General features: G+C 36.0%; 4 protein-coding genes across 5 annotated transcripts; 3 read left to right on the forward strand and 1 right to left on the reverse strand.

Moving 5' to 3' along the window:
* Window positions 1-1,979: 1,979 nt before the first annotated feature.
* Window positions 1,980-5,872, forward strand: LOC120329366 (arrestin domain-containing protein 3-like). The gene is made up of 8 exons (XM_039395972.2): window positions 1,980-2,207; window positions 2,899-3,045; window positions 3,217-3,306; window positions 3,717-3,844; window positions 4,199-4,341; window positions 4,481-4,703; window positions 4,883-5,114; window positions 5,209-5,872. Exons 1-8 carry the CDS (start codon window positions 2,090-2,092, stop codon window positions 5,352-5,354), a joined length of 1,227 nt encoding a protein of 408 aa, XP_039251906.2. The 5' UTR covers window positions 1,980-2,089; the 3' UTR covers window positions 5,355-5,872.
* Window positions 5,873-6,163: 291 nt separating this feature from the next.
* Window positions 6,164-10,689, reverse strand: LOC120329367 (glutathionyl-hydroquinone reductase YqjG-like). Of its 2 annotated transcripts, none has more exons than XM_039395973.2 (9): window positions 10,405-10,689; window positions 9,347-9,443; window positions 9,078-9,159; window positions 8,864-8,936; window positions 8,157-8,355; window positions 7,808-7,901; window positions 7,596-7,712; window positions 7,060-7,176; window positions 6,164-6,690 (listed from the first exon to the last, which is right to left on the reverse strand). In XM_039395973.2, exons 1-9 carry the CDS (start codon window positions 10,673-10,675, stop codon window positions 6,562-6,564), a joined length of 1,179 nt encoding a protein of 392 aa, XP_039251907.2. In that variant the 5' UTR covers window positions 10,676-10,689; the 3' UTR covers window positions 6,164-6,561. The 2 variants fall into 2 exon arrangements, with proteins under 2 accessions (XP_039251907.2, XP_039251909.2); XM_039395975.2 differs by lacking the exon at window positions 10,405-10,689 and adding an exon at window positions 9,566-9,911.
* A 1,404-nt stretch (window positions 10,690-12,093) lies between these two features.
* LOC120329365 (glutathionyl-hydroquinone reductase YqjG-like) lies at window positions 12,094-15,636 on the forward strand. The gene is made up of 9 exons (XM_039395971.2): window positions 12,094-12,332; window positions 12,683-12,779; window positions 13,011-13,092; window positions 13,175-13,247; window positions 13,407-13,605; window positions 14,245-14,338; window positions 14,435-14,551; window positions 14,770-14,886; window positions 15,483-15,636. The coding sequence occupies exons 1-9, from the start codon at window positions 12,176-12,178 to the stop codon at window positions 15,579-15,581; spliced, it is 1,035 nt and encodes a 344-aa protein (XP_039251905.2). The 5' UTR covers window positions 12,094-12,175; the 3' UTR covers window positions 15,582-15,636.
* A 6,420-nt stretch (window positions 15,637-22,056) lies between these two features.
* Window positions 22,057-24,517, forward strand: LOC120329370 ((Lyso)-N-acylphosphatidylethanolamine lipase-like). The gene has a single exon (XM_039395978.2). The coding sequence runs from the start codon at window positions 22,340-22,342 to the stop codon at window positions 23,393-23,395; it is 1,056 nt and encodes a 351-aa protein (XP_039251912.2). The 5' UTR covers window positions 22,057-22,339; the 3' UTR covers window positions 23,396-24,517.
* The last annotated feature ends 1,377 nt before the right edge of the window (window positions 24,518-25,894 follow it).

Here is a 25,894-nt window from a genome sequence, read left to right on the forward strand (position 1 = left end):
CATCCAGGTATTCATACCCAAAATATTTTATGAGCCCCAACGACGAATCTTCTTAAATTTTGAGTCAATTTAACGATTTTGTAAAATTTACGTTATTGCGTTGTATTTAAAAGTATTTTGTTAGAAAACTGATCGAGTTTTTTTTCCAAATTCTTTACATGATTGGAAAGGAAAGGAATCCAACTATCCATACCCAAAATATTTTTTGAGCCCCAATGACCGATCTTCTGTTACACCAGGATCAACCAGAAATTGTCGGCCGCTTTTTTTATATCGAAGACGTAGAGAAGATTTGTTGTTGGAGAATTGGAATTAAGTCTATTAAGTGAATTTATATGGCGTTGTGAAGATCTTTTACAGCGCTCTAGGGCCTAGGCGAAAAGGGACCCCGACTGGAAAAGGTACAGGCCGTTGCGTGCCAGGTTCCCATAACGTTGATGATACCAGCAAACTGTTGGAGTATTGGGTCGGTTATTTCTGTTGTTGGTGTTGTAACCTCTTGTCCTTACTATATGATGATTGGTGATTTTACATAAGGGCACTCTATGGATTCACAAGACTCGTGCGTTCTCCGTTTCTGACACGTACATGATGTTGAGTTAACGCATCAGAGCTAAGAGAAGTAAGGGGTGCAGCTTTCGAAGACCAATGCGTAGTGTTATGCATTATATTGTCAAGTTCGTTTTGAAGATTACCAACTTCGACATCATTGGGCTAACTTCGACACGGAAAGAATTTTTACTGTTGTCGACGCTATAGTCGGGGTTTAATGCAAGATTTTTATAAGAAATGGGATGGGCAGATTGTAAAGATCGTCTGGCGAATATATATACTCTCAGCTCGCTAGGCTAATTTATCGATGGTATCATCCGGATGGACAGAAAGAGCTTAAACAATATCTGGCGGTAGTTGCTGAAAAAACATCTCCTTCAAACAAATATTCCGTGTTAGTGTTCGGAGCATCATTTGGGCAAACGGAACTGCGTAGCTTTCTTAAAATTACGGATAGTTTGAGATTAGAGCATCCGCCGTTGTAGATATCTCGTAAGCGATCTCTAAGCGGGACGGAGTAAGTATTGATCAGAAGTTCCCGCAAAAGTCGATAACAACTAGGATGATGCTAGCCTAGTAGGTGCGAGCGTAATTCCTAATTGGCGACTAATATTTGTCGACATCATCGTTTATCCCTCCCTACCATGCGGAATCCTGCTTCTGTTGATGTAAACCACGAGTCAGGGGTATGGTACCGAAACTCATTAATTTGGAGTAATGGACGCGGTTGATAAATAAACTGTGGTTGTGGACGGACCTGAACAACATTATTATTGAGTGAGCCGGCAATAGGTGTGCTACCTATATCTATTTGTAGCTCAAACTGATTCATTGCACATTCTGGTGATTCCTCGCTATTATTAGCAATTAAAACCAAGTCAGTCTGCGTGCTTTCGAAGGAAAATTGTCTTCCAGTTAAAATACGTTGCATCTAATGATAAACAACGTAAATAAAAACAATGGGCTAAAACGCACGCGACAAAATGGTCCTTTAAAGCTAATTATAAGAGCCTTGAAATTAATAAATTCAGTCAGTTCCAGGAATAAAATCTATAAAAACCTCGAATCCAGTTTCTTGAGGCTGAGGCTTGTCTGAGTTTGAAGCTTGAAGTTGAACTTGAGCACGCCGGGGTCACCAACTTTATGTAGGATTCGTTGCTGTTGTTTCCTAAACTCCGCGTGCCGAGACCACACTTCCTTTTAATTGTCCGCTTAGAAGTCTCTAATAAAATGTGAAGATCTTTGTTGTATACTGTGTTAAAATCCAGTAGCAATAAAATGAATGAAACACTAAAAGAATTTAACTTGTTTGAGTACTAATGCTGAAGTTGCGTGGGGGTTCAGCGTTGGAAGTCGAGTGTCCGAAAAGAGCGCGTCCAATTTCGTATTCAAAACAGAATCCAAAACGTGGCAGCGCTTCACGGGTCATGTGACTCAGGCTTAGGTGTCGCTCTACATATAATCAGTGTAACTATTACTACATTTTCCAAATGATAATTTTGCTCAGATCAAGAGGCTTACAAATCCTAAGAACAGAATGGGAAAATTATCAGTGTTTGGAATTACATTGGAAGGGAACAGAACAGTATATTTCCCGGGCGATTTCATCAAAGGACAAGTATTGATTCTAGTAACTGAGCCAATGAAGATGAAAGGTAAGGAGTGGTGGTCTTGCGGTCTTATAAAAATAATAAATCTTATAAATATTTTAGGTACCGTGCTTTGATTGCAGTGAAAAACGTGGATAAACGTCATATGAATTCATTCATTAATATGTGTTGTATATGTAACATCGTGTTAGAGTTTGGCCAACTCGTGCTCGAATATTGACATATTAAACATAAAAATGTTTCCATTAAAAACAGTTTTACTCCTATTAAATTTGACATTGTGTAGTTTACTTATCAGTAAATCTGAGATTAGGCTAGATTGTTTTTATTATTTCGAGAGTCAATTCGGTAGCAACGAAAATAAATGATCGTTATTAATAATAATTATACAATATCTTGGCTGCAGTGAGTTGCGCGACTCGTATCATATCCTCCTCCTGAATATTTTCCGGTTTTGTGTGTAGATTGTCATTGTTTGAAAATATCGAAAGTTACTGGAACTCACTGACACAAGAGAAAATGATTAATTAAAAGGTTCTCACTATACCATGATTTGTTTATAGCGTTCACAACGCATTGGGTATTAATTAGAAATTGTACCACTTTATGTCAATATCGAACTATCCAAAACGAATCGATGGACATAACTAGGCTATTTTATAACGTTATTTGTCCTGCCTGTGCCCCGAGGTGTACATACATTGACTAATCTTTCTTAATCCTACTTACTGCTCAGCTATTAAAATCATGTGCGTCGGCAGAGCATACGTTCATTGGACTGAAACACACACAACAGGATCAGGCGAAAATCAACGAACCGAAACTGAAAATTATTCTGAAACTGAGAACCTATTCGAACAGACTATCATCGTACACGGAGAAGGTAGGTAAAAACTGCAACAAACAGTGGTATAATTGAGCTTTATAATTTACCCTAATAAGAAACTTTGTGCGCAAATACTTATATGTGCAAATGTTGTTATAGCCCAAACTTGAAATAAATATGATTTGCCAATGAAATTTATAGCAGTATTTTGCATTTCTATTTACGCAGGCGCCAATGAACAGACTAATCTTTCACAAGGACAGCACGTGTTTCCCTTTCAGTATCAATTGCCGACACCACTTCCGTCGTCTTACGAAGGTAAGGACACAAATTTTCAATATCGGAGCTAAATGTGATCATTCATTTTCTGTAGGTAATTATAAATAAATAATGTTTAACAGGATAAATGTCCAAGTTACGAGCAATTTCAAGTAAATGGGATTGGGTGGAAGGTATTCGCATCTAAACTTTGGAAATACTACGGCGAACAGTGAATTCTTTACCCTCCTTCTTTTTTAGAATTCTTCCATCTATAAGTGCTGAAAATTTGGAATAGATTGGTCCATTAGTTGCAGAGAAGAGCAGTTTCCTCGTCAAACAGTTTTAAGCAACCGTACACCTAAATTATCAATTTTTTTCTTTGTTCCAGTTGCGTTTTATTTGCAATAAAAATTGCTATTAAAATTTTTATCTACAACGTAAATTACCCGAGTTTACCCATTTTTTAGACGGCATTGGATACATTAGATACTGGGTGAAAGGAACAATTGTAAAACCATGGAAATTCGATAAATATACAACGCAAGTGTTTACTGTTCTTGATACATTGGATCTGAACAACATTCCAAATATATCTGTAAGTTTGATTTAAAGGAACAAGCATAAATAATAGCAGACAGGCGAAAGATCACGGGTATTGACTATGAAATTTGAAATATATTATTTCTAGGGAACGACGAAAAAATCACCCGTCTTCAAGTTCAGAAAATGCTCATTTTTAGTTCGTTAACATGTTCATCTTTAAATATTACAATCGTGAGTGGTGGCAATGGCAAATAAATGAAAAATCTCTGCCCCATATTGGTAAGGTGCTAAAAGTTAGGGTGCGGTAATTATTTTTGTCAACCGAAAAAAAGGAAATTTTCACATCCTTTACTCTCCTCTCTTTCTCATTCGAACAATTCATCATCTCCACACTTTTAAATCACAGACTCCTTCTGGAAATTCAGACACAAAGACTCTTTGCTGCTGGTGTTGTACCAGTGGACCGATCGAGGCAGAATTTCACACTGACAGATCTGGTTACGTTCCAGGGGAATATATTTTGATCAATGCTGCCATCACTAATTCTAGGTACTAAATCGTTTAATTAGCTATCAAAATGTATTCTACTATTCTATTTTACTACTACTACTTAGTGTTAGTTTGGTTCACATCTTCTGCCTGTGATATAAATGATGTTTCTGCCAATGTACATATTTTTTTGATTCAGTTACAGCAAAGTTAAATACACGTCCGCAATGTTAATGCAAAATGTGACGTATCACGCAACAACCAAGACAAGGATTGATTCCCGAGTTGTCAACACAATAATGGGGCCTGGAGTTGATAAACGTGCGACTGAAAACTGGACTAACAAAAGACTTCATATTCCCCCTCTACCCCCATCTGAATCACTACACTGCAGAATTATTGACATAACTTATTCTGTGATTGTGAGTATTCTAAAATGAAATCGTTTTCACGATAGGAAGCACTGACTCAATATTATATTTAAAATTTAATTTTGCACAGTCGCTATTATACAGCAATAAACAAAAAAATATATTGAAACAATTTTCTACTCTTGAATCAGCAGAAATGCGAATGCTTATATTATTGTTCTTATTTTCAGTTCCAGGCTCACCTAAGAACATGTGCCGTAGACATGCGTTTATACGCGCCAATCACAATAGGAACTATTCCTATTCGCAGTTTACAAATGTATAGGAACCCGCCCCCGTCAATTGGTAACCAACGACTTGCCGTTGCACCAAGCGCTCCTCCAACCCACAATTTTCCACCCAACACCTCGCCAAATCCAGAGCAAGCAACAAGCGCTTATCCTACGCGGGGAACTTTTTATTGTAAGTTTAATTTTGTACTTTCATTTGACTCCGTAAAATAATTTACGTTACCTTAAGAATAATTCTATTCATATTACACCTTGTTTGATTACAGCGCCCCCTCCCTCGTACCCGTCAGCAACCGGGGGTGGAGCAATAATAAAAGATGACGATTATGGATATACAATGGGAGACACATCTTTCACGCCTCAGTATACTTACTACGATTGGAATCAATCGACTTTCACTTCCAATAAATAAGTGCTTGACGACAGAATTTTATTTATAGTTCTTATAAATAATAGTGACGCTTGAAAAGAACTCAAAGAGAATTGATGTATTTAGCTGTTTATACTTATATTTTATATATAGAAAGGAATTCTTACATAAGAAGAATTCTCACAACCGGTGTCAAAGAATGATATTTAAAAAACTATATATATGTCATCACACAGAGGGTCTATATGTAATTTCGGGCACTACATAACTCCCGAATTAAGCAATATTTTGTTAAAACTAGAATAGAAAATCAAATTTAAGATCAGGCAAGAAGAATATTGAATCTGGACTTATGAATCATTACAACTAATCTTTGTTCTAGATACCCAATATTTCAACCCAAATATACTGCAGTGGTTTTATTTTAATTGAGGGACAAACAACGGATATTCGTTACAGATGATTGTACTTTTTCAAAAATTTATACATTCTTATCCATTGGGTGAATTTTACAAAGCGTATTGCGTATCTATATTTACATAAATTCTTGTTAAGCTTAAGTTAATTGCGTGGATGTGATACTTGGAACGTCATACTTGGAACACACAAGTCAAGTTCTTGAATTTTGTTCGTCCGTATCACAAATTCTATGACGATTTAATAACTTTATTACTCTACTATACAAGTCCGAAATTGGCACACTGAAAACATCAAGTTGCTATTTCCTTTAGATTTACTTACGTTAATCGAATCACAATCAAGAGCAACTGCCGACGGTCAATCATAAATAGCACTGTATTAATTTGCCCGAGGCGTTGGCATCGTGTATGCCATAAAATGTGAACAAAAAGTATTTGCATCATCACTTGTATTAATCATATTCATATTTCGATCATGTTTTATCAAAATTCTATATGGAACAAAACCAGAAAATATTGAAAAACCGAAAGCCTAAACCATATTAGTCGGATTCTAAATAAGAAATTTACAATTACTATCAAACGTTTGTCGAATTCGTCCATTGGAATTGAAACAGCACAAAACAATATGTTTAGAATATTTATGCATGAAAGTGAACGTAAAGAGCACAAACGGTTATTCATACTCCAAACGATGAAAAATGAAAAACAAGGTTTATTTTATTCATTTAAACTGACAATTTTACAAATTAAAAAAACGTCTTGGAAAGTTACAATTTTCTGTTTCCGATATCCTTGTTACCGAATAAATGGAATGATTGTGATCAATTTTAGAAAGTTCCCGCGTGCGTTCCACTACTGTTCCAGATTTCTTTTTCGTTTCGTCCATGGGATGAATTAAAATCCAGACTCGGTCCCATGTGAACTATTCCGAATGGATTGACATGAAGATGACTCATCTGAAAATGCAGATCAAACGATATTCATTTCAATATCAATAATTTAACGTTATTATCAAAGGAGCGTCTTCGCTTTTATTTTGAATGTGGTGTCTATATTCGATATGTTACAACCCATCTATGACATCCCCAATAAATATCAATTCATAGGCTTCAAAACCCACTGATGTTATCACATTGTTTTCGATCTCTAGCTATTCTAAGAAGTCTCATGACAATAAACCAGTCTTTTCAAACATATTTATCATTTTTTTCTCTAGTTGACGACAAAAATATGAGTATTAGCTTTAGCATATTTTAAATTTTGGTCGCAATAAATGATTTCTGTTGTAATTGTTTTATAGTGAAAATAAAAACCCGATGTATTACCATGTAATGTTTTCGAATATGTTCAAAATTCGTCGTTTCTGCAAATCCAGGAGTCTGATACAAATCTCTTAAGAATCCCCATAAGTTGGGATAATCTATAATTCGTTTCTTGTTGCACTGAAACATAATGAGCAATTAGAAATAATGGATGGTAGAAATGATCATGCTCAATATTGTTCTCAGTAATAGAAAATATCAGTGATTCGCCTGTAATGTTTTGTTCACTAATCGATATTTTAAAAAAGGGATTTTTTTGTTGCGAATTTAGTGCATGCCATTACCTTTGAGCAGTTTTTGCTCAAGATTTTCAATATGCTTACATCACCCCACGCAATTTTAAATTTGCTTGGTAAAAAACACGAAAGCATCAATCTCTGCACCAAAAATATTGATACCTATCATATTGAGCAACACTAGGTGAGAAATTCCAACTACGTCTGTGAAAAATCGCTATGAAGAGATTAAAATCCCATGTTTCGATGAATTATATTGAAGGTCATTTCGGTGAGCAAGCATGCTATTAGAAGACAAATTACCTTGAAATGTCCATGATAGACGTGATCAAATCTGGCAAGAGTTGTATACAAACGAACATCGGCTTCAGTCAAACGATCCCCAACGAGATATCGAGATTTACTTAAGACTTGTTCGGCCTGGTACAAACGAAAAGAGATTTTCCAACTTTATTCAAACGAGTCTCGTAGATAATACCGTCTTCTCTAACAGATAAACCAAATTTATAGCTTACTTTATCCAAGTGTTCGAATAAATTTTCAACTGCTTTATCGTAAGATTCCTGTTCCTTTGCGAATCCGCATCGGTAAACTCCGATATTGATGAACCTAAATGAATACGTGTCAAATATGTTATACGTCTTCCACACTGGTGAATATCGGGGTGGACGACGTGTGAACTGGTACGCCCACAACCAGAAGTAAATTTTATTTTATGCCACCACTAAATGAATCATGAATAGATCACTTCTAATATTAGCAGCAAAAGTACTTCTCTATATAATTTGCTCCAAACGAACAGTAGTCTTGCTGTCACAAGGTTTTTAATCTTTTTATTAAACTCAATAAAATAAATACACTTACGGAAAAACCCATTCATTAATCGCATCAATTTGAGGGCGAAGTTCTTCTGGGTAAATATCTACTGCTCGTTTTTGATCATCAGCACAAAATTCATCAAACTCTTTCGTAAACATTCGTATTATTTCACTCGATTCGTTATTGACTATTTGATTCGTTTTCTTGTCAAATAATACTGGAACAGATACTCGTCCTTCATAACCTGGAATAGAATAAAAATCAGGGTCGAAAGTAATTAGTTTTATAGAAACTATAGAGTTTCTAAGCTGTTGACATTCCAATTTGTAAAATACATTAGAAAACGTTGTGGAAATTATGGAAAAATGTGTAGATCAAATCTATGATTGAGAGCGAAACTGATTAATCTAGACATAGTTACTGGAGTTCATATTGAAAATTGTTTCATCGTGGTGATGGTTCTATATTTACAATATACGGATGACAGATCATGCACAACCATGTTCATCAATCAGAACTTCTATTTGAGATAATATGAAGTCGTAACATGGATAAATGATCCTAACATCGAGGAAGAGATTACGCGGGAAAACAAAATCAAAAAAAATTTGATCATAAAACTTCATAATTTGAATAATAGCTAGCATATATAATTAAATGTTATTTTACCAGTTTTTATGTACAAGTTTAGAGGTTAAAGGTCGATAGTTACATAAAATTTTATCGTACAAAAATAGAAAGTTCGGTTATACCCGGTGACACCTTTTGGTATATTTCTTTCAGATACTTTGCATCAAAAATGGGGTCTTTTTCACACTTGTCTACCTGGAAGACAAAATTACTTTCAATTTTTGAATAATCAACATTAATTTAGTTTCAATTCACAAATAGAAACAACAAAATTTTAACGTTAGCTTATGCGAGATTTACGCGACTCACTCTGTTTATATTAAACATGTAATTTACCTCTGGATTAAAGCGCCATCCTTCCTTCGGCATAAGAAAATCAACTACGGTGTATGAGATGACGTCCTCTAGCCCTTTCAACCTGACATGAATATAGAAGATACAAAAACAAATTGATGATGGATTAATTTAAGATAAATTGATAGTTTGTTTATTAAGCAATGACAAATTTGATAATCATTTGAAATATATGAGACATCTACTGGGCCGAGGGAAGATAAAACAAAACCCATTAACAATAAGGAACCAAGTAAATATTTGTTTCTTACTTGCGTGTGATGAGTGTACGATGTGCCCATGGACAAGCTAATGAAACATACAGATGATAACGATCTTTCTCTGCTTTGTAACCGCTGGAGCCATCAGCTTGAAAAATTAAAGTTTACTTTAAATAAAGTTGAAATCTTTTCGAACAATAATCTCCGAAATAATATGTACATAAATACTAATCCCATCCATGAATGTGCTTAGACTTATTTTACACTTACAACGCCCTCCATTCCCATGTTGTCAACAAGAAATGATAATAAACACAAACTTCAGTGCAATAACTTTACTGTTAAATAGATCCCAGACACATGCTCATCGATCTTGTAGAACGGTGATCTCACGCGAATTTGATTATACGATCCTAATAGAGCAGCCAATAACGACAAAAGTACTATTTCGAAAAGTGAATTATCGCAAAGGCCCTTTTTGTGGCTACTATTTTGAATTGCCACTAATGTCACAAGGACAACGAAGGATAAATTTACTATAGATAGGTAATGGTTGAAGCTGCAAGCGTGCACAGCAAACTAAATATTGCTTCAGTATCATGTAAACGCTTACTGCCACCTGAGCTTCAACGTTAACAAAGTTAGATACATGCATATATGTAGCTGTAGGGCTTAACAATGAAGACACCGTCGTCATACTCGTAGTGTTATTGCGAGATTTATGACTTTAGTTTAGTTATAATTCTAAATGTTAAAGTTTGTCTATAAATGTTTCAAGTCCGCAACAAGTTTTAAAAGTCTAACTATTAACCAAAGTCAGTAAAATTAACTACAATTAGATAACTACTATAGATATATATCTACACGTGCTCCGAGCAAACTCGGAGATAAAATAAAAAATTATAATGCCTAGATTTGAATATATTTCGAGTACATATGGAAAGAAATCTCACAGAACAAATCGCACATGAATATAACCCAACGAGCGCTTCCAAACGAACCAACATTTTAAATTGTACAAGGGAACTTCTGGAAATTGCAAGATTGAAAACTAATCTTTCTTAATTACAAAACATTAAAATTTTGTTAATTATTGAGAGCTTAATTACCAGTAATCCAGTTCCTAAATATAGTTCCTGGTGGCACAGTTGAAGATGTGTCCTTCTGTCCTGCTTTCGACATATCGATGGCTGAGAAATAACAGCGAGGTATTCGCAAGCAGGGTAATATTTCTAAACTACTAAAAATCTGTCCTATATAGGCCAACCTGCGCAGACGCCCGGATTTTACAGGAAACTGATGCGTAGTAAACGAGAGTACACAGTTCGTGTTATTGATAAGGCGGTGCGTAGTAGCATAGCTGCAGTTGACACGAAACATGATTTAGTTTAGAAGGCCTGTAAGATTTCGGCCTAGCGCGTTATGGTCAGTCGGTATTTGTTTCGCCCGTAGGGAATTTGGTTTCGCATTGTGGGCATAAAGTATAGATTCAAAATAACCACTCTATTTCATGCCGGTACAATTGATTAAACTGCCAAATATGTTTGAAGTAATATAAATATTTAATGTTTATGTTATTTTAGCTCGTCAACAGATATTTTTCAAGTCTTACCAAATGTGGGCCGAATGCATTCCAAGTCATATTTCATCCGCTTGTTTAACATATTACAAAAAGAATGTTTGTGGACTGACGTTACTAACTCCTCTTGTGAGCGGCCCATTGCTAGAAGATGTGCATCGTTCAAGAAACTTCTATAATCGTGAATTGACAAATGAACAATGGCCTTAAATATTGCCGAACACTTAAGCTGACTTCATCTTTGTAGTTTCTAATATTTTTAATAATGGCATTTTACAATGATTACTCAGACGCCCTCGACCTTAAAATTATAACATTCCTCTTCGAGACACTCGGCCTTTTTTTTGCTTACCCCGGTATTTGAATAGGTGTGATATGCTTTCAGCTTTTATTTACTTTCTAGTTGAATGGCCGGCATATGAATGTTTCAGTCGGCGTTCGCTCGATATGGCATATATTGTACATTTATAAATTAAATATGACACCACATAAATACTTCGAGTCTAGGTTTACGAGCGGAAAGAACTATCCAAGCGTGACTCAGGATTTCGTTGCAGAAATCAGACGCAGCCGGCCGGCGCAAAGCCTTGCACGAATTCATTTCTCTTTCGTTTCATTGATTTGTCCAGGACTTTTCTCACCGTGACTCAGCGCTCGCGATGCGGTATCGATCTATAATATAAACTGTTGTTCAGGGTAGTGAATTGTAGATGTGACAGCGCGGCGTCTACTTGGTATTAGAATTATAAACCATCTCATACAGGTTCAGGTTTACCTCAACATATCGATAAGTGGTAGCTATTTTTGATTAGATATTAGCTTATATATATATAGAAAATATAAAATGGCGAAGCGACAGAGTAGCAATCCATTGCAACATTTTGCCCTGCAGGCTCGGTTGGAAAATCTACGGCTACGTTTGCCAATAAAGGCTTAGTATATTTTAGCAGAGCATAGTTAAGTAATATTTTTTGGTGGAATTAATTGTTTGAAAACAGTAACTAATAGCTACCCATGCCAGATATGGCAATATTCCATGAAAACCACATTCTTTCACTCGCCACATAAACTTTTTTCGTAAATGAAGGCTTACATGGTAAAATCTTATGGTCAGCGTGACAAACTTCTATCAATCAGGAAGCATTATCGCGTTACAACTCGTCAGAGTAACACAAACGTTTAAACAAAAGATGGCTTATTCTCAGTTCTGTAAGTTTGACAGTGTTTTGAAAGAGCACGGAGAGCCATACCATTCTTTGAAACTCGATTACTGTCAATTCAACATTATATATAGACAATCAATGCATATTTCTAGAAAATTATTCACTATACTTTTAAGACGGAACTATTCACTTTCGAAAATGGCGCAAACTGCTAAAAAGGACGATATAATGGGTACGGCTATCAAAAATGGTGAATTCGTGCGAGCACCGTCATCTTTTCGAAATTGGATAACAGGTATGAAAATTTGTTTAGAGTTCGAATGCGTAAAATCAGCTTGAAGTTGTTACTGGTTAGTCGATGTTAAAATAAACACGTGCCATAACCGTCGAGTTTGTAATACGACACGGCAAAATTGAGTTCATTTCTTTAATTGGAAATCTTCGTTCAAAAAAGTCCACATACGCAAAGTAAACCAAGTTGGATCAAAAACGAAACAGCCATTTGCGATAGTTCAAAATTGTATAAACGCATTCTGGCACCCACCCTTTGTACAAATTGGTGGGAGTATTATATGAAAAAAATCGTCTTTCGCCATAGAAATCTCGAACTTTTGCGAATTAATATATATATTTTTTCAACTTTAGCCGACGGTTCGAGTGGATTCAAGGCAGAAGCAGGGCGTTATCACATTTATGTTTCTCTAGCTTGTCCATGGGCGCACCGGACTCTTATCACACGAAAGTAAGTTATGGAAGAATCGTGCAGTTAAATCAATACTAGTGATTGTATTGTTATCGTTGCAGAATTTTCACTAGTACATTTTCCCTAGTACATTTTCCCAATTGTGTTTGCACGTGTAAGCGAAGTGCGAAGTATTTCACTCAAGTTTGAACCAATAAAACAATTTCATTTCCTGCATTCATTGTAAATAATAGGATTAACCAAACTTAACACAAAGTTAACTAAATGCAGATTGAAAGGGCTGGAAGACGTTATTTCTTATACCGTCGTAGATTTCTTGATGCTGGACAAAGGATGGAAATTCAATGACAAGGTTAGTTATATCAGTTTGTAATACTTTGTATTGATAAAATTAACCGAAAAATATTCAACAAAAGCTCAATAAACAATTTCAGGTCCCACAATGCACTAAAGATCCAATATTTGGAGCGGAATATCTGAGAGAAGTTTACAATATGGTTTCACCTGGTATGACGGTAGCTCTTTCATATATATGTTTTAAAACGATATCAAATTTCAAAAACTATTTGAATTTGCCTTTATTATGTGTAATTAGTATTAAATAACAATTCTCCGTTGATATTTTGTTCATGAATACTTACTTTTATGTACTCTACATTGTTTCAGATTACCAAGGTCGAATAACTGTTCCAGTCCTCTTCGACAAGGAAAAGAAAACGATTGTCAACAACGAATCGAGTGAAATAATTCGAATATTGTCAAAGGAATTCAATGAATTCTGTTCCGATGATCAGAAAAGAGCAGTAGATATCTATCCAGAAGATCTTCGTCAACAAATCGATGCAATTAATGAATGGGTGTATCCGTAAGTTTGCTTGAGATTCAGTGATTGGTCCATCTCTCGTTTCAAAATTTGAACTTTCTGCCAAATATATTACAAAAATTACAGTATTCATACATTGCTGAGATGTTTAGCAACGTCGATGTCGTATTTTATTCATAGCTGATCACAATTGCAAGGCATGTGCACGCCAATGGTTGCCCTCCTTTAAGTTGGGATTTATGAAAACGCATCAATTGTTTACATTATGTAGTTGCTATTCCTTGTTTAAATCCTATAACTCAGAATATGGATACATTTGTATGTATTAAATTGTTAGTAAGAAAATGAATATAAAAACCATGAGCTGTTTACAAGTTTGATTCACTTTGTCCCCAGAATAAGGCCTAAACAATTAGATGCCGAATTATTTTCGGGGCTACTGGACCTGGAACGACTTAAATCTTTACGGTTTGACGTCGCCTACCCATACTGAATGAGATAAGGGTTGTGAGCCAAGAAATGACGGCGTCAGCAATAAAAATTAAAAGCGTGCATGAATCATTTGAACTTTTTACAAATAAAAACTGAGCACCTAAGTTGACAAATCATTTTTCGTTAAAAGAAAAATGGTGTTCGAAAGACTAAACTAATTGCAGATTGTTCTAATTTTGTCGATTTCAGGACCATCAACAATGGCGTGTACAGGTCTGGTTTTGCTCGGACTCAGGAAGCTTACGATAAAGCGGTCGGAGATTTGTTCGAAAATTTGGATAAGGTTTGTAAGTTGATTTCTTTGTGAACCAAATCCGGTTGATTTTTTTTATTTCACCAATTCCAATTACATCTGAATGACGTTATTTTTTTAATAAAGGCAGAAGAGGTTTTAGGCAAATCTCGATATCTCGTAGGTGACCGTTTGACTGAAGCCGATATTCGTCTGTTCACGACTCTTGTCAGATTTGATAAAGTTTACCATGGACATTTCAAGGTGAGGTGATTGAATGTTCAAGTATTTAGTTCGATCGGGTAGGACATTCTGGTCATCTTGAATCGTATTTATTTTTGTTCACGTTATGTTAAGTTTTATTCACGTTAATATTATATCTGTTCATTCAAAAGCAACCAGTCGTTTCGCGTCATGGTGTAGGCTACTTTCATTTATCTTCAACCCATTGTCATATACTCAAATTCATCTATTATCTTTAGTGTAACAGAAGACAGATTAAAGATTACCCTAATTTATGGGGATATTTGAGGGACTTGTACCAGACTTCTGGTTTTGGAGACACGACCGACTTTGACCATATCCGGAAGCATTACATGGTAAGATTTTATTCAGTCCCTATCAAGAATTTTTATAACCTAAAACGATCTCTTCTAGCTGTAATGTTTTCGTAATTTGTAATATCATATAGTAAAAAACCACAAGTAATGTTATCAAGGCTTGCAATAATGATCGTTCCAAAAATCGCCGCCTTATTTGTAGATGTAAGCTTATTATTATTACTTATCGATCTTAAGATCGGTAAGTATATTGATAGGTATTTGTATGTATGTCTGTGTGTGTGTGTGTGTGTGTCTGTTAGATGAACGCGATATCTCACGAACGCGTGGTTGAATCTGCTCCAAATTTTGCATGTGCATGCACCTTACCTCGGACCAGACGCCTATCGATTTTGGGTTAATTATGTCGTATAATTAGCGAGTTATTAACTAATTACCGATCTAAGATCGATAAGTCTTCGGTCTCCGACCGATATTCTCGTTTACTGAGTTGCTTGGTATTACATTGAGGCTCTGTCTGTCTTATTCACCTAAAATTGAGTTTACCTGATGTATAATTTACAAAATTTCCCTCACTAAAACCGACCCGACAGTCTATGATTTTATAAAGATAAATAAGTCTGTGCTATTTTCAGATGAGTCATACGAGTATCAATCCGTTTTCCATTGTGTCAGTTGGACCGGATCTTGACTTCAATTCTGCACACGGAAGAGCTGAAAAATTCTGCAAATAGCATAAACATCTTTGTGATTTGAATAAAACGGAATTTAATTTTCCAAAATACTGTATAGTCTGCTTGTGAAGTTACTTCATCAAATATGGAGATTATACAGAGTTAAATTCGAGCATAAATTCGAAGATTGGTTTTCAATTGCATTATATTGGCAGAATATCCGCTTTTGCGTCGTCTTTTTGGGTTTTCCAGTATGGAATTCCTCAATATACGAAAAAATCAAAATGGAATTGCGGTACTCATGTGACTTACTAATAATCTAAGAAAAAGATACACACACACGCACATATATTATTTGGCTGCGATATGACGAGTAGTGTGATATTAAAGAACGATCTTGAAAACAAGAGAACAATGCTCAAATATTTTGGCACGTTAACCAGTGCGAAGCAGTCCTTACCTTTGACGCTACCGGTACCCTCAAAAAAATTCTGAGTTTCGCGTAGCAAAAATTTACAGAATTAAACCGGACAGCCAGTGTTCCCGTGGATAAAATAATACAGAGAAATTTTGGACGAAATATCATATTTCATACGAAATTTAGAAATAAATAAAAGAAACAGCCTTCTGGCAAAAAAATCAACCGTTAATCACTGAAAATTTCAAAGCAACTGGTCCAGTATTTGGAGAGAAAAGCGATTTTTAATGATAATGATGACGAATAACAAGAACAACAACATAATATTGAAACGACCGTTACGTCCACTAACATGTCCAATAATATGCTCTAAAAACAATAGGTTCTCAAAGTGCCCCATGGCTCAGTGAGAGAAACCTAGGGGCTCCGCGAGCTATTCCTTTACTTATCAAAATACTGACTTCGCTAATTTTGCAACTGTCCAAAGAAGCAATCACGGCATCAATAAAATTTGACAACAGTAGCGCCGAAATGTGGCAACAAAGTGGTACGGTTTTCAAATATTTTTATATATTTATTGTAGGGTTACGTAAATAATCGTCAATTTCTTTACGGGCATGAAGCCAAAAAGTTTGAGAGCCCCTGCCCTTAAAATATTGAATCTAAAGGAAACTTGAAGAAACGGGTCTTGAATACACGTCTAAACGTACAACCAGTGCTACTGAGGGCAAGAAACTTCCCAAGTCACACGGTTAATTAAAACTCAAACTGAGGTTTTGTTTTTCTCGATTTCTAAAAAACAGCCTGTTTCAAAAGAAGGGCTTGTTTTAGATCAAATTTGTTTCTCTATCTTCTGTTTTTTTTTTATTGAAATACCCATTGCATCGCCGTGAGACTACGGAAAAATGGTGCTGCACACACTGTAGGAATTATTATTTTAAAAAATGTAAGAAAAAGATTTTGCTCCGTTACAGAAGAAATCTGTTTGAATGTTTTTGTCGCAATACTTGTACAGCCCTTATGCCAAAAGTTTTCATATTTCATTGCATCAGGTGGAATTTTGCGAAACATAGGCCACATCCAACTTCTCTTTCTATTGGACAAATAAATAGTTATACGGTACCTTTGATAAAAGACGCGGCCGCCGGCTCTCGACTAAATCTGGCGGGTCACAACTCCCACACGTAGGTTAGACACTAGCATTGTGCCACACAGCTGGAGATGCGTGTACTAGCGAGTCACCTGTAGGGTTTTGAAGGGTATATTGACAATAATCACCGATTAGGTTTTTACATCCATTCGTCCTCTTTTAACCCATTTAGTACAAATGAAAGAAATAAAACAGCCATTTCGAACAGCACAGGTAAAAGGAAAATTTTGTTGCAGTCAGAAGCTGTTTTGCAAACCATCAGGTAATTTTGGGTCAATGAAATAGGTTTAAATGTCTAAGAAAATGTGGATACCATGATATAGAACATAGATAACCGTACAGCTAGCTGTAAGCTATATGCGCGAGTTAGAATATTTGTTAAAACTAAAGAAAAAAAAGGACTTTTTATTGCGCTTTCCAGAGCTTTATGCTTATGAAATTTTGTATTCCTATTGCGAATTCGAAATATATACTTATTTTTTGGGGGACTATCACAAGTAGGTTATAAAATAAACTTTTTGATGGTTCAATAACCGGTGGCGATATCGATTTTAAATCCTGGTGCAAAGTCCCAAATGTCGAGCTAGGATATGAATCCGTTATAGAATAAGACCAACCAAAGTTAGCGATTATATTTCTATGGACAATAGTTTTATATTGCAGTTTTAGCCAATATAATATTATGTTTTGACGTTGTGTTGTATGAAGGCAGATGGGAGCGATCCAATCCCTAGCTTGATCTCTATCGCAACCTTTTTCCGCGATTGCCCGATCCTAACTCCCAACAACGAATACAAAGATAAGTTGATATAGCCTATATATATTATTGAGAACTTGATCGTCACAATTCTACAGTATTTCGCGGATATATACTGTTTCATTCTATCCCAGCTATCAGGTAGAAAATGAATTGTTATGGTGAACTTGTTTTGTCCTAATTCTAAGATTCCGAGTTAGATCCAATTTACAACTAATAATAAGAATTTTGCCAAAATACCGAAATGCAGTCAACATGATATGATTGTGCCTACAAGTTAGCTCGTGCGTTTGTTTGCAAGCTGAATGAAAAACGGATATTCTAGTTTGAATTTTTGAACATTGTACCAAGGCTACTTCAGGAATTTGCAAAACAACCATTAGCACAGGCCGGCACAATAGAAATATAATAACTTCAAATGTGGAATGTCCTTGTTGAATTACGGTACATAATTTAGCATTTGTACATTTTTACTATTTGTATAAAACAGCTTTTGTTGTTACTCCGTTTGAGAATAAAATACAAATTAATTTGAACGTATTTCTAATAAAACATATTAGATTTTGACCCGGATTGAAGTACTGTAGTTGAATTTAACATTTAGCTTTTAATTAGCTCAGTGTCGTTGCTATTTGAATGAAACAGTTTGACTGACTCATAACAAAGCTCCTCAATCACAGTATTCGTTCTTAGATTATTTGGATACCTCGCTATCGTGTTAGGAAAAAAGTAAAGTACATGTGTGAGCATGAATGAAAAGATTAAAAAAACATTGTGTGTCCGTATATATATTGTTCGCGTTTTAAAATAAACCGTTTCATAATTTTCGAAAAGCGCCTTTCCATGCAAATGGAGTTTTATTGATTGACCTACGAGCAGTGTTCCCTCTAAGGCATTGGTTCCCAACCGCCGGTCCGCGGACCGGTGCCGGTCCGCGAAGCTTTTTTGCCGGTCCGCGAGAAAATTTCGGTGTTTTGTTGTTTTTATGCCGTCTGAATCGCTTTAACGAGGACGCTTTACCGTACTGGTATTGTTTGCAATATATCCTTCGCTGTAACCTAATCAGAGTGGTAATCTCTTTTTAATTTGTATATAAGCTTTCAAAATTGTATTTGTTAAAAAAATTTTGTGCGTATTGTTCGTTTTCCATGGTTTTTAGTTTTACATTTGCCAAATTTGCATTCTCTTCAAGTTTTTCTTTATTTTTTCTTGTTGTCCTCCCATTTTCTCTCTTCAGTGCATTCTCTCGTGATAGGTATATATTTATTTTGTTAAATAATCTGCACAGTAGCCTCAATTATGTATACACTGCCGCAACTACTGGTATTCAATAGTTGTGTCTCATATAGTTACTAACCCGCATCAGCTAGGTGTCGCTGCTAGAAGACCTTAGGTTCCTCGCGACTCCGGTCACACAATTAACATGACCAGTATATTTCGTTTGTTGTAACAATTTTCTTTATGCTTGTTTTTTGTGTTGACAAATAAAAGATTGATTGATTGAGGTTGCGTTGGTTTATTACGCAATTTCTCTTCCGCTGTCGGCGCCGAGTAATCATACTTTTCGCTTTTTCGGCTCCAATTCACCTCGAATGCGCTCCGATCTCTTTACCGAAGACGAGGTTGATTTATTACGCAATTTCTCTTCCGCTGTCATATTGCGACGTCTTTCGCGACATCTTGGCGCCAAGGAATCACACTTTTTGCTTTTTCGGCTACGATTCATCGTGAATGCGCTCCATCAAATCTCGCAAGATTCAGAAACCTAAAAATTGGCACGCGTGCTTTATCTGTACTGCATGCTTTTCCTGATTTATATGACCATCCAAATAAAACGTTATGCATATTTCTTTGTTCAAACCAAAAAACAGGAAAGAAAAGTATAATACTCCAGTAAAATATGGCAGGTGGTCACGAGGAGCGCAAAAAAGCATGGGCCGCTGAGATCTTTTCCAGTATCTTGAGCAGACAAAGTAGGATTTTGAGCCTGGTGCCAAATTACCGACGACTTTGTCATTGTAATGTGAATTCATCCTGTTTGAAGCATAGATCAACTGCAGAGGGATTAATATGATAAACCCAATGAAAAAGCTTGATTTAAATTTTGATTCTAATATACAGTTCAGATTTAAAAAAGAATCACTGTCACAATTTTTGATATCTCTTAATAACGAATACCCATCACTAAGTAATCAAGCAATCAAACTGTTGTTCGTATTTTCAACGAGTTACTTTTATTTTTATTCCTTATATATAAAAATATTATCATCACTAGCTTTAACTAAAGCGAAGCAAGGAAATTTGCTGCACGCCGCTGCAGGGCTACGTGTTGCAGAAACTTCTTTCAGGCATCGTTTGCAATCCTATATTGGGAACTAAACAGCAGCAAAATTTTCACTAGAGTTAATTGCGTTTGTACATGATTTGGCATGTACATGTTTTTTTATGTGAGATGTTTTATGTGTGCCTTTCTTACGCATAATGGGTACTCAGCACTGCATTTCAGTACGCAAATATTTTTGGTCGGCACATTATTTGATAGTTTTTCTTTGTATGAGCTGTTTTTGAGTGTGCCTTTTTTGTCTAGATGCATATTGAGTGCCCGACATTGCATTATATTACGCAAATATATGTTATTCTTTTATGTTCCGGTCATTTCAATTTTTTGCCGGTCCCCGAGTACATTTAATCCATTTTCACCGGTCCGCTAGGGTAGAAAGGTTGGGAACCACTGATTTAGAACATATATTATGAAAAACATAACTTTTGTGCAAAGCTTTCCAGTTTACTGAAACTTTTGAGTACAATCTTACACAAACAGAAGTTGAAGGGTTTAATAAATTTTCGAAATTTCGTTAGAGTAATTGAGAAATTTATTTTTTGTTGTGCTTTCCAGGCGCATTTTATTGGTATGATCATCCCTTGTTGAGTTGTCTCAGCAGTCTGTTGTTGTTTACGCTCCATATTATTATAAATTAGAGGATTTAGAGCAGTAGTTCTCAACCAGGGGTCCGTGGATCCCCAGTGGTCCGCGAAGCATTTCCAGGGGGTCCGCGATTAAATTAAAATTTTAGGAAATTATTTGCAATTTGATATCGTTTTTTTTTGTAATACGCTCGAAAATTTGCTGCCTATGACAATGTGACAATAGCCTACAAAAACTATTCTGATCCAACTCCCGTAGACATATTGTGACGAACTCAAGTTATGACATCACAATGATAAATACGAGAACACAGCCACAGTGATCACTTTCTCAGTTTTGGTGCGCCATTTTGTCGTCGTACCCAAAAGTATTGATGTAAGCATTACGTGTTATTGTTCCAATCGCCTTCACTTACCTTTATGCGTCTATCGTTATCAAAAACACGACTACGTATTTCAAGACTTGCTTATGATATGCAACAGCAAAAATCCCATTAAGTGTATTTGATTTGACAAAATAAATTGAAATGTTCACTAGTTTGGTGTTATCTTTGGCATGGTTAAATATGTATGGAACATTAGGTTTCTGTTTAAGCTATGAACTGAATTTCAAATAAAACACTTTTGAGGGGTCCGCGACCGCTTTGAGAGCATCAGAAAGGTCCGCAAAGACAAAAAGGTTGAGAACCACTGCTCTAAGGTGTGCGCGCGCACACAGCTTTCAGAGGCTGCGCACACGCATAGATTTACTGCGCACAGACGTATTTCGATGCAATGTAACAATGGTTGGCAGGTTGAGAAAGTTTGTTGTTGGCGCACTTATTACCCGGTTAGAACGTCAAAATTTCTTCATTGGTTTTTGCACAAATATTAGTCATTTCCAAAAAAAGTGCGCACACACCAAAATTTCTGCGCACACATACTACAAAAAATTAGAGGGAACATTGCCTACGAGTATAAGTATGTGTTTATTTCGACTCCATAATCAGCAATAGACGATAAAATAATTGATAAAAACAAAAAAATAAAACTAATTATAGAATCGGGAAAGCAAACGAAACCCCAAAGAAAGGTTTAAAGCGTAGCCTACAGATTTTAGGTGGGAAGGTATTGAAATAGAAGTAGTACGTGTTCGCTCACCCAATTGCACGATTGTTTTGCCACTAATCGTACAGCGGCGATTGTTCAAAACCCAACAATCGTCCATCTTTACATATTACATAAAAGATAGCTATCGAGAAAAGACATTCGAGCGATTGGTTGTCTCGCGACAATATAAACACATCTTTGTGGTCATGTGACGAACGTTGTGTGGTGTGACGCTCTTCATTTTATGCTGAGTCACTATTCTGGTTTGTTCTCACTGGCTTTATGCAGGCTTGTGCTGACTGGCGGTGTGAGTCAAAAGCTCTTGTGCGAAATCTTTCTATTCTGCTCTAGTCTGTATTGGATTTATAGGATACCGTAATAAGATCGGAGTTTTTCACTTATTCATTTTACTGGCGTCTCGCAGTCGCGTGTTGGACGTCCGGAAACAGTTTTGTAAGATAAAATATCCAATTTTCAACATGACGGAAGATATGGAAATTCAGTCAGCCGATGGTCCGCAACGTTGCACCGAAAATGGCTGGTTTTCGTGGCTAAGGTGGCGGCCGACATCACTGAGGTCGTTGATTAAATCCGAGGAAAAAATGATGTCAGTTGTGAAGTCTAAACACCAGAAAGAGTTTGTACGTTTGCCAAACGGGAATATGATATGGACACTGATGTTCAACAAAGAAATTGAAGACAAGACTCCTTTGGTGATGGTTCATGGAATGGCCGGGGGTATCGGACTGTTTGCCTTGAACTATGATGCACTAGTAGGAAAACGACCTGTTTACGCATTTGATCTACTTGGATTTGGACGAAGTAGCCACCCGAATTTTGAGAAAGATGCAATAGATTCAGAGAATCAGTTTGTCGAATCAATAGAACAATGGAGAGATTCCGTAGGGCTGAATAAAATGATTATTCTTGGTCATAGTTTTGGTGGATATCTAGCCAGCAGTTATGCTCTGAAATATCCAGAAAGAATAGAACATCTTATACTTGCTGATCCATGGGGATTTCCTGCATGGAAAGCAGACGATACCAGAGTACGACGCATACCATGGTGGGCACGTGGACTGGTGAAAGTGCTTTCTCCTTTCAACCCTCTTGCAGCTGTGCGAGGAAGTGGTCCTTTAGGGCCACGTTTAATTAGACTTCGTGGTGATTTAGGAGAAAAATTCAATGATTTATCAGAAGAAGATGATCCTTCTCCTGTTTTTGATTACATATATCACTGCAATGCCCAAAACCCAAGCGGTGAAGTCGGATTTAAAAACCTCACTGAAAAAATTGGCTTTGCATTAAATCCAATGATTGAAAGGATAGGTGGATTAAAGCCAGGAATGCCAGTCAGTTTTGTATACGGTGCTCGAACTTGGATGGACAGTAAGTGCGGTAACCAAACACAAGAGTTACTCCCTGATAATGATGTACAAGTATATTCTATAAAAGCCGCTGGACATCATGTTTATGCAGATCAACCTGATAATTTTCACAAGGTCGTGAACTCTATTTGTGAAAATATCAAATAAATAAAGGCCAATATATGTAAAAATCGTCCACCGCAACAAAAACCTGAAAGTATTTTCATATACTTATGTTTGCTTACATCATGTTCTATTCACTTATTTAACTTTAATTCAAACCTCAAGGTAACGCTAATGCTCATCTCAAACATCTCAACAGTATGATCATGGCTCCTTAATTAATAGCATATATGACAGATGCATGGCTTTTGCCTGACATGATTTTCTTTGAAAAAATGTGTTTAAGTATGCTGTTTTTGATATTGATTCATGGAAACTACAGTTTTTGATGTGAGATATTTAATATTTGTCAGTAAATCTCAAGTATCTTGAAATCTCGTTTATTATACTGGTCACTTCTTTCTTAGTATTTTCATTACCCACTGTACACTGTAATTATTATGGCCAAGTATATTTTTGGTCTATTTATTAACTGAATAATGCGCAGTGGAAATGTGTTGATAACAGAACTCCAAAAACGGCACTATAACAACTACCTAGGTAATAAAAGTGGGTATTATTGTTGTTGAATTTCAACATATTACTTCATTACCATATATCTCAAATGCTACATTCGTATTTGATTTTCGAGGGACTTTGAAATTGACAGACACTAATTTCATTTTAAAGATCACAACAATCCTCACTTCTCTTTCTTATTGCACTTTAATTCTAACTTTTCCTATTTGTTTTAAATGTTTTTAGCTCTTTTTTTCATGTGCGATATATTTTACTTTTTAATTTGCTAATTGTGTTGATAGTATCTACTATAAAAAGGAATCATTGGGCAGCACGTTTTGCCTTTGTAATGTTTCAGCAATCTTTATAACTTGGGAAGGTTCTTATAGATTATTGACCAGATTGTTATATTATAAACTTGATATTATGTGATATGTTGTGTGGGGACTTAATTATGACGCTTTAGTAATAGCTTGATGCGGGCTTAATTATATTAGCCAAACTCAAAACATCAAACAATAGTGATCATAGGAGACCGAATTAAAGGAAAATATTGAATATGATTGGTCTCTCTTTCTTTTCGAAAAATGATGCCTGGCTGTGTTTATATTACAAATCAATATATTATAATGGTTCTTGATTTTCGAAAATACAGTTACATGGAATTGCCATTAATATTTATAGTTTCCGTAGTATTTGCCATTCCGATGTTTGCCAAGAAATAAGTATCGGTATCCTCTGATGAGTGCGTGCTGTTCAGCAAGTTATCCTTTACAGGCCACAGTCGGTCCATAAACAGAAACGATACATAGTGCATCTACAGAACATTAGCCTAACATTGCCACATACATACATTGTGACAGGGATGAGCTGAAAAAATCGTAACAACCCGAACGCACCAAGTTCGTGAAAATGTATAGGGTGTCCATAAAGTCTTAAAAAAATTTTAAATTGCAAAATGAATTTATCGATAGCTCACCACTGCATTGTGATATACATTATAATATATAGTGCACAAACCATGTAAGCAACGATCTCTGTTCAATAAACCAGGTATATATGGGCTTTGCAATAAACTTCGTCAGTGCATAGTGAGTGGCAAAGACGACAGTGTTTATCTCGTGGTAAAAACAAATAAAGACCCGATATTCAATGCGCAGATGAAAAGAGGCGAAAGACATTTATTGTAATTAAGGGACTATTACCTATTTTTTGAATTGATGAACGATCCGGCGATAAGATTTTGACACGATATGACACAATTGAATACTATTTCCTGCTCTCATTTATCGATTGGCTGATAAAATATTTTATATGAAACAAACAGACGACAAAATATACCGTACTAGCAGGGATGGTTATGTGCGAGAGGATTGCTGGACTCCTCGCCGTCGTTGGGGGGTTCACGTAACCGCTGGTCGGTTACGGCTTCCTCCACCACCAAGTCCATGCCTCCGAAAACAAACAATATAACTAATCCCACCTTATCGGCTTTCCTCTCCCCCGGGATAAATATGTAAATCCTATCCTATTCTTAAATTGACATGACGTTAATCGGCCAATAACTGAAAATTAAGGTATCCATTAATTTCCCGCTTATCGAACATCCTAATCTTTCATATTATCAATTAAGTCTCTGTTGATGTTTATTTAGACCAAAGTTGACAAGCTCCATCAGCGACCCCATCCCTTCAATGATAATTACAATCGGGTATTTTTGCAGCTGAAATTTGATTCTCTGTCGCCTCAAATCAGTATGCTTCCCAGCTTTGCATTTTAGGGTTGTGTTACCAAGTTTAGGGGATGGTAGAGATCTTTAATTCTGAGAGTCTATGAGTATGAGAGTATAAATATTTTGTAACTAATAATAAAGTGATAAGGAAATGTGATTGTCATATTTTGTAGTTTTGCATGACATTTGGAAGGAAGGATTTACATATTATCCCGGAAGAGAGGACGGCTCAATCATATGGCGGTGGCATCATAGGCGCGGCGGTGTGGCTCAACGGGCTAAGCGTTAGGAATACGCTCGCCACCGCACCTCTA

The sequence above is a fragment of the Styela clava genome, chromosome 12 (genome assembly GCF_964204865.1).
Source record: "Styela clava chromosome 12, kaStyClav1.hap1.2, whole genome shotgun sequence".
NCBI classification, from domain to species: Eukaryota; Metazoa; Chordata; class Ascidiacea; order Stolidobranchia; family Styelidae; genus Styela; species Styela clava.